The sequence below is a fragment of the Capra hircus genome, chromosome 15, assembly GCF_001704415.2.
Source record: "Capra hircus breed San Clemente chromosome 15, ASM170441v1, whole genome shotgun sequence".
Classification (NCBI taxonomy): Eukaryota; Metazoa; Chordata; class Mammalia; order Artiodactyla; family Bovidae; genus Capra; species Capra hircus.
In genome coordinates this window covers 47,229,428-47,245,122 of record NC_030822.1, presented here as the reverse complement: position 1 = coordinate 47,245,122, position 15,695 = coordinate 47,229,428, and the positions used below count along the sequence as shown (strand labels likewise).

At 52.3% G+C, this 15,695-nt stretch overlaps 1 protein-coding gene across 2 annotated transcripts in view; it reads left to right on the top strand.

Moving 5' to 3' along the window:
* The window catches only part of ABCC8 (ATP binding cassette subfamily C member 8), an 81,162-nt gene that overhangs the window by 56,668 nt on the left and 8,799 nt on the right, over positions 1-15,695 (top strand). Inside the window, exons 17-29 of one of the 2 annotated variants that reach the window (XM_018059613.1) lie at positions 516-548; positions 2,300-2,335; positions 3,043-3,141; positions 4,193-4,277; positions 5,251-5,331; positions 7,072-7,209; positions 8,720-8,845; positions 9,767-9,866; positions 10,089-10,330; positions 10,422-10,594; positions 11,683-11,752; positions 12,809-12,966; positions 14,671-14,763. In XM_018059613.1, coding sequence (XP_017915102.1) covers positions 516-548; positions 2,300-2,335; positions 3,043-3,141; positions 4,193-4,277; positions 5,251-5,331; positions 7,072-7,209; positions 8,720-8,845; positions 9,767-9,866; positions 10,089-10,330; positions 10,422-10,594; positions 11,683-11,752; positions 12,809-12,966; positions 14,671-14,763 — 1,434 coding nt within the window. Of the gene's footprint in view, positions 1-512; positions 549-2,299; positions 2,336-3,042; positions 3,142-4,192; positions 4,278-5,250; positions 5,332-7,071; positions 7,210-8,719; positions 8,846-9,766; positions 9,867-10,088; positions 10,331-10,421; positions 10,595-11,682; positions 11,753-12,808; positions 12,967-14,670; positions 14,764-15,695 lie in introns of both variants that reach the window. The other variant, XM_018059612.1, reaches the window with a different exon arrangement.

Genomic DNA, 15,695 nt, shown 5'->3' with positions numbered 1-15,695 from the left:
ACAGTCTGCTACATTTATGCATTGATATGCAAGAAAAAATTTTACACAAAGAATATACAACTTGACCACATGTGGTACAAACTGGTTTTGGGGTGGGGGAGTTGTATGTTTGTTTGTTTTAGGGCAGTTGCAGATTACTTATTTCAGACCCTATATTGGGTCCCAATCCACAGTTTGAAAACACTGTATGAAATGGTTATGACCTTGGGAAAGTCACTTTCCCTCTCTGAGCTTTAGTTTTCCCAACTAAAAGCCTGTCCTGACACCAAGCCAGCCTCGCTGCTGCTGGGAGTGGTGCTAGGAGGCCTGATGAAGCCCTTGCTGCTTGGGGGAAGCCCATCCCGGGGCTGTGGGAGGGACAGAAACTGAGAAGCCACTTGGGGACGCTGGGGATGGGTGGGAGGGGTGGGGACTGTGGAGGCTGCTTCTCCCCAAAGACACAATGTGATCTGAATAAAGGCAATGGGCAAGGGGGAAGTAACTGGTGGTGTTCTTTCCCATTTGTGTCCCAGCAGCCTTCCTGACAGCGAGACGGGAGAAGACCCCAGGTACAGCCTTGGGACTGGGTGGGAAGTGGGTCCCCAATAAAGGGAAGGGGCTTGGGGGGATTCCCTGGTGGTTCAGTGGCTAAGACTCCACGCTTCCACTGCAAGCGACACAGGTTCAACCCCTGATCGGGGAACGAAGATCCCAAATGCTATGCCATGTGACCAGTTTTACAAAAGGAAGAAGAGGGAATACAGGGGAGGAAAACAGTTTTTAAAAAAATGGGGAGGGGAAGGGCAGGGTGTGTGGGGCATGGAGGGGTGCTGAGTATAGATTCCGGGCTGTATAGTCCACATACACTTAGAGACATGAAGCCCTATAATCCGTGAGGCATGCATTCTCAAAGAGGGGAAAATCTGGTGCTGGAGAGGAAAAACTTAGATATTCCAGTGTTTTGTGGCTCTCCAAAGGGCCACAGTATATGAGCAGACGTACACTAGATCTGTGGTTTTAAAACTTCATAGTGGATAGAGTCAGAAAGTGGATTAGTGGGAAGGGAGGAAGGCGATGACTGCTAATGGGTATGGCTTCTTTTAGGGGTGATGGAGATGTTGTCAATTTAGATAGCAGTGGTGGTTGCACAGACTTGTGAATGTAATTATTTTTCAAAATCCACTGAATTGGGAAATAAATGTGGCAGGGAAAGGACAATTAGAAAAAAATTTGTCTAAAACGGCCCTGGGGTGATCAAGAAAAAAAAGTTGAGAAACAAAGCTATAAGGAGAGGAGGTAGTTATCCCCCAGGCCAGACAGAAGCTTCAGCCTTGTTGCTTTATGTTCTGTGTGCTTTATGTTCTGGTTGTCTAAAACATCCACGTGAAATAGATTAATGTGGCCGTAAGACCTTCAGAACCCTCCCTAAGCACACTTCTTTCAAGACAATCGAGACACACTGGAGGAGGTGGGAAGTCAGGACTGGGAAGGTTGACTTGACCTTGTAAGTCAGTGTAAGCGTCTGGCCTTCACTCTCCAACTCCACAGAGGTCTCACGTCCCCACATTTTCTCCGCCGTGTCTCCTACCTTGGTGAGTGCCAGGGCCTGATGGCAGCCCAGCCTCTCTAGCCATAGTGACCGTAACTGTTGAGCCAAAAAGCCGACCTCACGGTATGTGGCAAGTGAGAACACGTGGAAGAGAGCACAGGACAGAATATTTGACCCGGAGCAGCTGGGGCCCGTCCAGGCCACATGGCCACCGCAGCTGACCCTGTCCCTCTGGGGGAATCTCCTAGGCCCCACGGCTATCTTCTGGGAATCACACTTGGAGCCCTTCTCAGCCCTGCAGGTGCCACCCTGAGTTGCATCAGCTGTGGGTTCCCGCCCCTGGACTCGCAGGCAGCTGTGGTGGCCTGTCCCACCCGGGCTGGCCGCTGTCAGAGTGCACTCCCTGCGCCAGCTGTCTGTGCAGCCCTGTCAGCCCACGAGCTTGGCCAGTGCATCCGAGCCCTGACTCAGAGGCTGGGTCTGCAGGAGCCACAAGTTGGGCCTCAGACTCCCCTGACATAGGGAGACCCCCACCACCGTGAGCCTACACCCAAGGTGCCTTCCCTCCACTCTCCCTTGTAATTTCACACACCCCGATTGTGTTCAGGCAGTGGAGGCTCCCCAGGAGGACCTGTGGCATTTGTGGCTACAGACTCCGTCTCGGGGGTTATCAAGGCCCTTGCGCTGGGTCTGAAGGAGCTGAGAATGTCTATAGAGTGCTCGGTCCACGCGGGTGAACCCTGAATGTATGTTTCTCCCTCCCTGCTGCAGCCCCGAGCGGGAGACGGTGGCCGACGCGGACGTCAGGTACTGTGATCCCGAGCACTGCCCCCTGGGGCAGACTTCCTCAGAGGGGCTGTGAGGCCTGAGGAGCCACAAAGCTCAGGCAGGCAGCCCCCCAGGTCCAACCCAGCCGCAGAGGAGGCCAGGGAGGGGGCTGTGCTTCACAGGGTGGCTGGGAGAGCACTGTTGCTTCTGGGCATCAAGCCCTTCACACCAGATCATTTTTATCCCTGTGGTCATCTTTTCCTTTTCCTTTTTTTCTTTCTTTGTCTTCAGAAACCATACCACGCTAAACACGATTTCCTTAACAGTGCTCTTTTTAAAATTTCCATTTGGAGAGTTAGCTGCTGACATCAAAGTTGAGTGGTTTGAGGGCTACCCAAGGGAGGAGATCAGGGTTCAAGTGTTCACTTAGTTGGCTTCTCCCAGGCTCCGAGTAAACCTGGGAAAGGGAGCAAACTGCAGAGGTGGGACAGGGAGGGGTGGAGAGCAGGGAGGGGTTGAGGTCCCTTATCCCCCAGTCAGCTAAGGCCCAGCACCCAAGCCTGCCTCAGGCCTTGGGGGATGGAGAGGCCACCAGGAGCCACACAGAGCAGATTTCAGCCAGCTGCACCTCCTCATCTTCGCGGTGCCCCCACCCCCTAGCCCCAGTTTTATCCATCAGCTTGATAACCACCTCTGACAGTGGCCCCCTGAGAATGCCTGCCCTCCTCCTGCCCTGCTTTTTCCAGGAAGAGAGGCCCAGTGGCCTATGCTTCTCAGAAGCCGTGGCTGCTAAATGCCACCGTGGAGGAGAACATCACCTTTGAGAGTCCCTTCAACAAGCAACGGTAAAAGCCTCCCAGAGGGAGTCAGGCTGAGGGTGGGGAGAAACTGGTGATGCTTTAGTCTCCCTCCCCAGCCCCTAAGCACAGCCAGCTGCCTGCTCCTCCGTCCATCTCCCTCACCCCGCCGTCCTGTTCTCCAGCCCGCTGATCAAGATTCCAGCCTGTTCCATATGGTCCATCTGGAAATGATCCGGATGTTCTGGACTTCGGGGCAGTCCACCTCCCGTGGTTAAGAGGGTAGGAGGGGAGGGAGGTGCGGGCACACTGGTGCCCCCTCTTGAGGTTGGTGAAAAGGCTCCACCAGCGCTCTGCCCTCTCCATTCTCGTGATTCCCCGCCCCCAGCTCTGCAGCTCACACACAAATCCCTCCAGGGCTAATGACCGCTGACATCCATGGACTTCTTTCCAGAGGCTCTCGGTATTCATGATTTCTTCTAATGCTCACACCAATCCCAGTAGGCAGGTACTATTATTATCCCCATTTTATAGATGAGGAAACCAAGACTCAGGTAACTTGCCCAAGACCACCCAGCCAGGAAGTGACAGAAATGGGTTTCAAATCCATCTTCTAACGCCCAAGTGCCTGTCACCAAGACACTCTGATGCCTCCACGCACCCTGGCTGGCACCCACCCAGACTGAGAGCTGACCAGGGAAGTGTGAGGGGAGCAGGCTGGGCAAATATTTGAGTAGCCATCATCATTTGCTGCCTCAACAAAGCAGCAGTGATTTTTCCCTGGCAGTGCCCCAAGCGTGGGCTCTGGCTCTAGCTTTTCCCACCACACAGGGGCCACAGGCCCTCTCTTGTCACTTACATGGCTATTTGCTCCCATCCAATTTCATCCTTCAAATATTTAACTTGCCCCAAGATGGTGTCAGGTGCTGCCCTCAGCTCTTTTTGAGCTCACGTGGTGTTTGCTCACACCCATCAGGAGGCCCATTAAAGCCATCGCTCATCCTGGCACAGCTGTCCGGAGGGTAATGACCCTCTACAAAAGCTCAGGCCCACCCCCGGCCAGGCTGCTCAGCTGTGTCCCTACCCCGCCCCACTGCAGGTACAAGATGGTCATTGAAGCCTGCTCCCTACAGCCAGACATCGACATCTTGCCCCATGGAGACCAGACCCAGATTGGGGAACGGGTTAGTAGCAACCTCCGGGGGAGTTACTCAAAGCTGGGGCCCTTGGCCTCCCCTGTTCCCCACCCATCACCATCACCATGCCCCGAGATCGTTCTCAGGGAGAGCAGGGAATGCGAAATGAAAGAGGGGTAAGGCTGCAGAGTGCCTGCCATGGGATCAAAATGACCTCCTTGAGCCCTAGACTGGTGGCTGTCGTGGACAAGTTTCCAGTCTTGCTGGGTGCAGAGGTCAGCTTAGCACTTTCTCAGGCTGGGGAGGACTTGACCTCTCTACAGACACCCCAAGTATGTACTGATAGCCCACCCAGCACTGCACCGGGCTCAGGGTTATTCTTCCTGTTTCATCCTCAGGTGGGGTCCCTCCTCCATAAGCTTAGATGAATAGGATTCTCCCATGGCTTTCCTCCTGCTGTGTGATTTAAATCCCCCCTTCCTACGGCTTCCCTGATAGCTCAGTTGGTAAAGAGTCCACCTACAATGCAGGAAACCCTGATTCAATTCCTGGGTCAGGAAGATCCACTGGAGAAGGGATAGGCAACCCATACCATTTATTCTTGGGCTTCCCTTGTGACTCAGCTGGTAAAGAATCCACCTGCAATGCAGGAGACCTGGTTTTGATCTCTGGGTTGGGAAGATCACTACCCACTCCAGTATTCTGGCCTGGAGAATTCCATGGACTGTATAGTCGATGGGGTAGCAAAGAGTCGGGCATGACTGAGAGACTCACTTTCCTCTGTCCTGGTTTTCATGGGTCAGATGGTCCCTAGCACCTACATGGTGAATTGTCAAAGGCCTGGGGATCATTCTCCCCACTTCTGAATGAATTCAGTGAACGTGTACAAGTTCCTCCTCCCTACCAGATGAGGAGGGTGCAAAGAGCTGATTGAAGCCAAAGAGCTCACATCAAGTAGGGGCCTGGACAGTCTCTGCTGAAGGGCTGTGCAGGCCTGACCTTTCCTCCCCTTTGGCGGCAGGGCATCAACCTGTCCGGTGGTCAGCGCCAGCGAATCAGCGTGGCCCGAGCCCTCTACCAGCACACCAATGTCGTCTTCTTGGTGAGTGCACCAGCCAGCAACTTCCTTGAGGTCCTTGTGTCTGGCTGCCCCCTTGGCTCAGACAGACAGACAGACAGACAGACAGACACACACACACACGCACACACACACACACACACACACACGCACACTCTCTCTCTCTCACCAAACAACATCCCTCTCCAGGAACAAACTTCTCCTGCCAGAGATATTACCTACTGTAGTGGTTTTTGCCAAACATTGACATGAATCAGCCATGGGTGCACATGTGTTCCCCATCCTGAACCCCCCTCCCACCTCCCTCCCTACCTGCTGATCTTATTGATGGAAAAACTGAGACAAGATTAGTCCAACTGATCAATATGGACTTCACACAGCTCTGCAGTAGCCACGAGGGGAAATGAGGAGTAATTATAGGCCCCTGCTTTGTAGAACATCCCCAGCCTATTAATACTTATTTAGCCCAAATATAAGAATCACAAATACGTGGAAAGTGAGTTGCCATTTCCTGTTTCAGGCCCAGAGCAGACATTGCTAATTGATCTCAGTTTTCTCTCCCATGAAAACTTAACTTGGCCTCAGAATCCTTAACACAGTGCTCCAGGTAACCTCTAATAATCAAACTTGGCTGTACCCACCCTCCTTCATGCCAAGTTCTGTGTAGTGTGCCTTAGTTGATACTGAAGACTTCCAAGACATAGCCCTTGGCTTCAGAGGTTTAGAATCTAATTAGGGAAACAGAGCTCGCCAGTACTCAAGAGCCTCAGCCCACTGGAAAGCCAAGCTGTGTGACAGACTGTGAAGGGCCTCGTCTAGGGAGACAATTGTGAGGACAAGAGTAATCAGGGAGGGCTTCATAGAAGAGAGCATTAAAAGAGTGAGTCAGTCAGACGGAAGGAAAGAGGGAGCCATTTGGACAGACCGCTGGCAGAAGGACTCTCACTTCTCTGATCCTGGCTTTATTCTCCACCCAGCCACCTCCCCACTAAACTCACTGCATAATGGAAAGGTTCACACCGTTTGTTACCGTCTGACACAAGCATAGCATTTCACAAAGTACTAGCTTACTCATGATCCCTTGTGAGCTTTAAACAACCTTGTTAGAGGGAAATAAAGTGGATACTTTAATTTATTTCAGCTAACTTTTAAGCTCTACTCTGTACGAGGCACGGGCACAGGGGATATCAGTTCTTCAGGGCCCCACGGTCCAGGGTAGACAAATAGCTATCAGATCTGACTTCCTGCAGGGTATCTCTGGAACAGTGGGAGGGAAGACTAGGCTCAGGCATCAGGAAAGGACACAGGAAGAGCTGGTGCTTAGGGGAAGTGCTGAAGGATAAAAGATAGTTCACCTGACAGACAAAAGGCAGATCAGCACTCCAGGCAGAGGGAAAAGCTTGGGCAAAGGCCTGGAGTGGCAGACTCCCTGGAAATCAGAGCGTAGGGAGCTTTTACAAGACAGATGGGAAGTGAGGCTGGAAAGGAAGACTGAGCAGGTGGAAGGGGGTCTGGATTAGGGTGCTAAGGAATTCGGACGTAACAGACTATGGGGAGTCACTGGAGGTTCAGGAGGCAGGAAGTGCTTGTAATTAGACCTGTTTGAGAGTGATGACTGATGGCTGAATTCCAGAGAGGTTAGGTACGCTGTCCAAGGCCACACAGTGAAGCAGTGTCAGTCACTAAACCAGAGCAGGTACATCCAGTTTTACATCCACTGCTACCCACCCCCATGCTCGCCCCTGTTTTCTCCCATCTACCCAGGACGATCCCTTCTCAGCTCTCGATGTCCATCTGAGTGACCATCTGATGCAGGCCGGGATCCTTGAGCTGCTCCGAGATGATAGGAGGACAGTGGTCCTAGTGACCCACAAGCTACAATACCTACCGCATGCAGACTGGGTGAGGGGCCAGCAGCGGTCAAACTGTGGAGGGCTATGGTGGGAGAGGCAGTTGGGTGTCTCCAAAGGACTCCATCAGCTGTCTGAGCAGCAATTGCTGAGGGCCGCAGAGCAGAAGAGAGCAGCACTGGGTGGCTTCACTCAGGCTGGGCCCATCGGGGAGGCCTGGCATAGTCCACGTGTTGGGCGTCACCTAGAGTTGCATCCTGACCGGGGGCCCCGTGGGTGCACACAAGGTCAGCACCAAGAAGTCTCAGAAAGAAGTAGACACTCAGTTCCTACTTCCATTTCCTACCCAGTTTGATGACTCATTCCCCTCTCCTTGGGGAGTGCCCATGTGGACAGGAGAGCCATCTTCCTGCCCACTAGTGCGTCAGATTCAAGTTAGGATCAAATGGGAAATATGGAAACAAACCTTGGCAGTAGTAATAGAAACGTCACTGTTATCAGTAGAATGAAATATCACATCAGTTAAATCCCCATATTCCTCAACATGAAGACAGTAGTTATTTTTCAAATAATTGGAAAGCATTTAATTCTTAAAATGGAAATCATGTGACTTTTGAAACTGAGGCCTTGCCTGACTCGTAGATAAAGTTGTCTGTTGAAATGAGGCCCTTCCGAAGCTTCAGGTCTGTGTTAAATGCCCCTGATAATTCCCCTCAAATAATTCTTCCTTCTTCATGTAGTAAGGTCTTCCCCTCTACTATGAATAAAAAGGAAAAAGATCCAGACTTTTCAGAAAAGCTATTAAAGCAGAAAAAATGCAGGGGGCAGGGGGTGAGGGGGAAGTTCCAGATTTTAAAAATAGCTATTAGAGGAGGTACAAGTTTGTGTCTGAGTTTCTGCAGTGACCCTGGTGAGACAATTCAGGACAATCCTTAGTCCAAAGAAGGCAAACACAGGAGTGCCTGGTTCCTTAAGTGAACAGGACTTCGGGGCATCAGCCCTTGAACCCCAGCATGGGGTGAGTGGGAGTGAGAAGAGCAGGTTGGGTTTCTGAATTAATGATGGGTCTACGTGAGTATAAAGCATTGAATGTTTCAAATAAAATACATTTTATTGATCTCAAAGAGGCCTCACACATTTAGACCAACAGGTGCTTTGCCAAACACTGGTGGAACCTGTCAGGCCTGATGTGAGGAGGAGTTGAGGGTAATGAGCTGTTAGCCCATTTAGTGCATGCAAACAGCTGTCATTGCTGGAGTCCTTGGGGACAAGCAGACAACTTGACCAGGATGCATTTATTTGCTCTGCAAACCCTCCTATCAACCACGGGGCAACCATTGAGAACTACCCCTGAGAGGTACCAGATTCTAAATCCTGGAGTGTCCTGCTGAGGGCAGTGGGTGAGCTGGAGCCATCTGTGGTGGGGAAGGGGTGTGTGCACATCTGTTGTGAGCACATCTGTTGTGAGCACATCCATCTCCAACCCCTCGGTCAGGCAGGGGTATGACCTCCACTCCCCCACCTCAGCCAGCCCCCCACTGAGTTTGTTTCTGCTTTTTTAGATCATCGCAATGAAGGATGGCACCATCCAGAGGGAGGGCACCCTCAAGGACTTCCAGAGGTCTGAGTGCCAGCTCTTTGAGCACTGGAAGACCCTGATGAACCGGCAGGACCAAGAGCTGGAGAAGGTGGGTGTAGCCTGGGGGTCAGGCAGCCTGGCCCCTGAGCATAAGGTTCTGCTAGAACCTGAATTCATAAAGGCCTTCCTGCCCTCACTGGCCCTAGGAAGCCCCCCACAAACACACACAAAGGACAGATGTGGGAGCTGGGCATGAAATTGCTCCGACTAGACAGCCACTACCTGTGCCAGCTACCCAAGGCAGAGTCAGGCCAATGCCTTCCCCATGTCCTGAAATAGGCAGATACCATCTAGTTACAAAGCTTCAGATAACCAACTCAGACCAGCTAAACAAAGAGAAAAAGGAGGTGAGGAGTTAAGGATTTACTGGCTCAGGAAACTAGAGCGTCCAGTGATGCTATAGCTTCAGGTGGAGCTGGATCCAGGTGATCAGGCCATATCATCGGGAATCTAATTCTCCCCACCCCTTGGCTCTGCTTCTCTCACACCGGCTTCATTCCCATGGAGGCAGTGAGGGCCATCGGCATCTCAGGCTTCCATTCTTCCAGGTCAGCAGCTCTGCCAGAAACACAGTGCCTGTTTTATGATAGTTCAGCAAAAGTCCCAGGGCTGACTCCTGTTGGTCCCATCCTGAGCAAATCACTGTGGTCAGGGATGTGGAATGTGAAGACTGACCAATCCTGGGTCACATGCCCACTCTGGGAGTCAGAGAGAATGATTAGCCCACCTGAATCACAGAGGCAGAATAAGGGAGAGGTGGTCTCCCACAGGGATACTGGGATGCTAGTAGCTGATAAAGGGGAAGGAGTAAATTCTGGCAGGCAAACATGTGTCCATCTGGACCGCCCTCCAGGCAGGGGCAGCTCGATAACTGCCAGTGGTCATTACCAGGGGCAGTTCCCCTCTACCCCCCTCCCTTTTCCCCTCTGCACACCCTGAGGACATTAGCCAGGCCCCATCTATCTTTCAGGAAACCGTCATGGAGAGAAGAGCTACGGAGCCACCCCAGAGCCTGCCCCGGGCCATGTCCTCAAGAGATGGGCTCCTGCAGGATGAGGAAGAGGAGGAAGGTACAGGCCACGGGACTGGAGTGGAATCATGGCCTGAGGTCTGCTCCACCATGAGGAGACTAAGAGTTGGGGTTCCGGGAGTGGGGAGATGGTGTGCCTCTGATGCACACCTTCCCCCCTGTGCACCTCAGTCTCCCCATCTGTAAGCGGGGCTGATCCAACCCCTGTTCTCTTCAGAGGGGTGTGCAAGGTGACTCCATAAGGGGGTTCTTCCACCTGCAGAGGAGGCGGCCGAGAGCGAGGAGGAGGACAACCTGTCGTCGGTGTTGCACCAGCGCGCCAAGATCCCATGGCGGGCCTGTGCCAACTACCTGTCCTCGGCCGGCACCCTGCTGCTCTCGCTGCTCGTCTTCTCCCAGCTGCTCAAGCACATGGTCCTGGTGGCCATCGACTACTGGCTGGCCAAGTGGACTGACAGTGCCCTGACCCTGAGCCCCACAGCCAGGAACTGCTCCCTCAGCCAGGTGGGTCCCGCAGCCCCCGTGCCGGGGCCAGGGGCCGGGGAGGGCTGAGCAGGGGCCACCCCCACAGGATGCCAGCCTCGTTCTCTGCCAGGCCCAGGAGTGTCCCCTCAACCAGACCGGCTACGCCATGGTGTTCACGGTGCTCTGCAGCCTGGGCATCGTGCTGTGCCTCATCACGTCTGTCACAGTGGAATGGACGGGGCTGAAGGTGGCCAAGAGGTTGCACCGCAGCCTGCTGAACCAGATCATCCTGGCTCCCATGAGGTAGCCCTCTCCCCTGGCTGTGCCTGGCTGTGGGCGAGTCATTGTTCTCTGGGCCTTAGCTCTCCCATCTGCAAAATGGGCATATATCAATACATACGATCTCTATTAATAGCAGGTCGCTAGATGTGACTCAAGGACATGGGGTGGGAAAAGCCCCCTCCTTGGTGCCGAAAACAGGGAAACTGTTATCTACTCAGCTAGACAGGGTGCTAGAAATGTCACACAGCTCATCTAATTCTCACAACAGCCCTTCAAAGGGTCTGCAGGCGCTGCATGAATGCTTTCCCCTTCTAGGCAGGTACCACCCCCGGTTCAGCTCTCCCCTTCCCTGCTTCTCCTTCCTCATTCAGCCATCCTGCAGGTTCTGACCCCAGGGACACACAGGGTAGTTATTCTAATCCTCTGTAATGGGATCAATCAAAACCCCAAAGGCTGCTTGGTGTGAAAGACAGTTAAAGCTGTCGCAGCCCGATTGGCTGCCAAATCAGTTTACAAACCCAGCAGGCAAACCGGCTATCTGATCCCTCCTCATCATCCAGTCACAATCTCCTCTCTTCAGTTTCATGATCAGTCTGTGGCCCACAGACACAGCCTCCAAATTTACTTATCCTCTGTTTGTCCCAGGTCTATGGTTCTGAAATTCTCTGGCTGGGGTTGGGCCGGTTCTGGGTCGCAGCCAGAGTGCTGACAGCTGGCTTGGCCTCGCAGGGTCAGCCAGCTGACAGGCTGTCCCCAGGGCCCGTCCTCTGCCCTCCCTGCCCCATCCCCTCCCCCAGGAGAGTCTCTGGAAAGAACTCTACGTCCCCAGGAGGACAGCTGCTGAGTGAGGCGGGCCCAGTGAGAAGCAGAGAAGGGTGGCAGTGGTCACACATGGGCTGGAGGGTCAGCGAGGCTGCGAAGGGGCCAGCACCCCTTTGGGCGGCCGCGGGAATTCTCAGGGACACAGGCCAGACACAGGCAATCGCCCTGGGAAGGCAGACCTGGGGATGACTCCAGAGATGTGGAAACAAAAAAATAACTACCCTCTTTCAGTAAACAGGAAGGAAATCAATACACGGATGAGTAACTGCCCTCTGATCTCCTCTTAGGTTTTTCGAGACCACTCCCCTCGGAAGCATCCTGAACAGATTTTCGTCTGATTGTAACACCGTCGACCAGGTACACAAGATTGCGATGATGTATGTCCCCAGTCCAAAGAGAAGCCAGGTCCCCAGGAGCTTCTCCTGTCTGACACTGGCTTCCCCAGATCAGCTGATCAGAGCCTTGGGCTAAGAACCTAGTGGGCTCCATCTGATTACAATGCTGCCTCAGGACCTGGGGCCTCCCCTGGGAGACTCTCCTAATGAGGCTGAAAGAAACCACATCCCTTTGGCTTCTGGCCAAGCCCACTCTGGCTCACGGGAAGGTTCCAGCATACTCTGCACCAAGGTGACTGATTTTCTGGAGAACAAACATTTTGATTCTGCCTATGTCCTTTATTCTTCATCGTACTAAATGGTGAAAAAGCAAAGTCCTAATGCCTGGCCTCAGGGAGCCCACAGTGTAGCTGCAGGGATAAGACATGAACCAGTAGTAAAGGAAGAGCAAAACCTGGCAGCAGGTAACACGCTGAAGATAACCAAATACCAAAACGCATGTCCCAGAACTTCCCTGGTCCAGTGGAAGAATTCATCTTCCAATGCAGCAGCAGCTGCTGCTGCTGCTAAGTTGCTTCAGTCGTGTCCGATTCTGTGCGACCCCATAAACGGCAGCCCATCAGGCTCCACCATCCCTGGGATTCTTCAGGCAAGAACACTGGAGTGGGTTGCCATTTACTTCTCCAATGCATGAAAGTGAAAAGTGAAAGTGAAGTTGCTGAGTCGCAACCCCATGGACTGCAGCCCACCAGGCTCCTCCATCCATGGGATTTTCCAGGCAAGAGTACTGGAGCAGATGAGGGTTCAATTCCTGGTGGGAGAGCTAAGATCCCACATGCTGCAGAGCAACTAAGCCCACGTGCCGCAACGGCTAAGCCCAGAGGGCCTCAGCTAGAGAGCCTGCGTGCCACAAACTACACAGCGCAAGAGCTCTGGAACCCATGGGCTGCTCCCACATACAACCAAGATCCCACATGCCACAACTAAGACTCAGTGCAGACATACATAAATAAATATATATATTTTTAAAGCTTAAAAAAAAAAATTCACCTCCCTTTCTCACCCTGCCTTCCCGCAGCACATCCCGTCCACGCTGGAGTGCCTGAGCCGCTCCACCCTGCTCTGTGTCTCAGCTCTGGCCGTCATCTCCTATGTCACCCCGGTGTTCCTCGTGGCCCTCCTGCCCCTGGCTGTCATGTGCTACTTCATCCAGAAGTACTTCCGAGTGGCATCCAGGTGATGGCAGCACTTGCCAGGGGGGTGAGGGATAGGAGCTGCTTTGCAATAGTCACTTCAGCTCTGTTATCAGAATCATCATAGAAGTGGTAGTGTCATGTCCCCTTCCCCGAAATGAAAATAGAAATATTCATATTCCACTATCCTAATATAAGCATCTGGCAGCACACACACTGCAGTTACTATCTGCACTATTTCCTGGGGTGATATGCTCAGGAATGGGATTGCTAGCTCAGGGTGTATACATGCAACTATGCCCTTCATTCATTTTGCCAAAACGCTGCCCAGAAGGATTGTATGATTCTAGTGTCCAGGCTGATTGCTGATGCATAAAATCAGAGGGCACCTGATGTGACGGGTCTGATGGCAATCAGATCTCCCAACTCACGTGGGTCCAGAGGAAGGATAGAAAAATCCTTGACTGGAGGGAGCCTCTCACCGCCTTTCTCATTGATCACATTTGCCTTCATGGGCCGTGGAACCATGCATGGCTCTTTCCTACTCAAAATTTTCTAAGAACATTTTCTAAGAAGTTCTTTCTGGGAGAAATTCTATTAAGCTCACAGATTCAAAGATTTGTAGGGCCAGTTTTTAAGAGCCTCTAGGCCAGTGTTTCTCAAACTGCCAACCACAACCTATCAGTGGGTCATGATATCAGTATCATAGATCATAACCAGTTTTTCAATGAAATAGAAAATATCAGACTGTATTCACATATAGTAACAGTAAGCTTTGCTTGATGAAACCTTTGTTTTGGCTGTGTATGGGTGTGTGTGGGGGTGAGTGCATGTGTGTGTACTGATTTGTAATATAAAATGTGTTTGTTACTGGGGTTGTGGTCAGAAAGGTTAAGGATGTCTCTCAAGTACCCAGAGTTTGTTAGAAATGAGTCAAAATACTGATTGGGTATAATAATAATAATTAAATTTAGATACATTTTGGCTACAATTACCTTGCCCGCAAGGATCAAGATCTGTATAAATGGCTTTTTGCCTGGTTGATCTGGAATCCCTTGGTACCCACGAAGAACAAAGTGCATTGATATCCACAAAATTGCAGAGGCTTTTTAAACACTATACAAGCTGTTCTACAAAGTTCATTTCTTCTGCCAGAGACACCACCCTATTCCCCTGGCATCCACTCTGGCCGTGGGTGTGGTTTGTCCAGGAAATCTGCTTCCTGCATTCCAACCTCGCCTCCGGGGCACTAATACACTTGTCAAGGTGCAGCTGTGGGGAGCAGGAGCAAATTCTGTTGCCATGGAAACCACTGGCCTTTCCCTCTCAAGGAGCTCTTTAGCTCCTGGCCTGTGATGTGCCAGCACCTGTGGTGGTTATTGGGGCGTTTGGTCCTCCTGTTCCGTTGCCTGGCTGTTAAGGTTGTTCACCTCTGAAAGGGAACCAGCACTGCCTGTAGAGCCTCACCACAGAGTGAGGCGCTGCAGCAAAGCCAGCGGACAGATGCAGATGTGAGGTGGATGACATGCAGGCTAATGGTAACCCTTCAACATGCTCTGCTCAAGCATCTGCATGAACGAGATGGGGTGGTACCCTCCTCTTCCCTCTTCACAGGTGAGAAACTGAGGCCCGGAGGGGTGAAGCCATTTGGCCCCACAATAGTCGGGGAGGAGCTACGATTCAGACCCAGGCTGAGCCCCGAGCTACCCTCTTAACCATTTGGCTCTGCTCCCCACTTCCCCCACAGGGACCTGCAGCAGCTGGACGACACCACCCAGCTCCCGCTGCTCTCTCACTTCGCTGAAACTGTGGAAGGCCTCACCACCATCCGGGCCTTCAGGTACCAGATTCACCCTGGAGGGTAGGGGGGTGGGGATGGAGCCAGAGTCACGGGTCATGGGATTTGATTCTCAGGGCTCTGCTTAGGAAAGCCCAGAACACATGTCTGCCAGCCCCTCATCAGGCCCTGAGGCCGGTTCACACGAGGGGTCAGGTCCACTGGGCTCCAGCTGCATGATCCAGAGGGGAGACTCTCAGACCTGGAGCCAAGCCCAGGGCCTCTGTAAACTAAGGTAAAACGTGAAAAGAGACAAGGCCAAGACAGTTCCTCATAAATCTATGCTGGAAAGGCCCTCACAGGGTGTGGGCCAGCCCTGAGGCCATCTTTCATTGAGACACTACTGTGAGCCAAACACAGGTAGGCTGAGTACTTTCCATGCCAGTACTCATTCATTCTGCCCTGCAATCTGACATGGAAAGCTTGATGATTCCCATTTCTCAGGTTAGAAAATTGAGGTTCTCTGTAAGGTTCCACAAAGTCCAGATTTGAAGCTGGCTTGTTCATTCAACAAACATTTACTGAGTGTTCACCCAGCCCCTTGCCAGGCACTGAAAAGATGGAAATAATTCAGATGAGCCCATACCCTGGAGGCATATACAGTCTAGGCTTTGAGCAGGCCAGGACAAACCCATGTGCCAAGTACTCCGAAAGAAAGGCTATGGTAGCATAGCAGGGAGGCAGTCGTGGAAGCCTTCACTGAGGAGGTGGCATTAGTGCTGGGACTCAAAGAGTAAATAAGCGTTCACCAAGCTACAGAAACTCCCCCCAAACGTCAGTGCCCTGCCATCCTCTTGATACTCTGAGTTGTGATGTTCAGCTTGACAGGGGCACGTGAGGCTGCCTCGGGAGTGGGGGTTAGGGCTGTTGCTCTCCACCTCAGTCTCTGTCTGAAATATTAGAGCATCTCTCCTCTGGAGAGACACGTTAGAGAC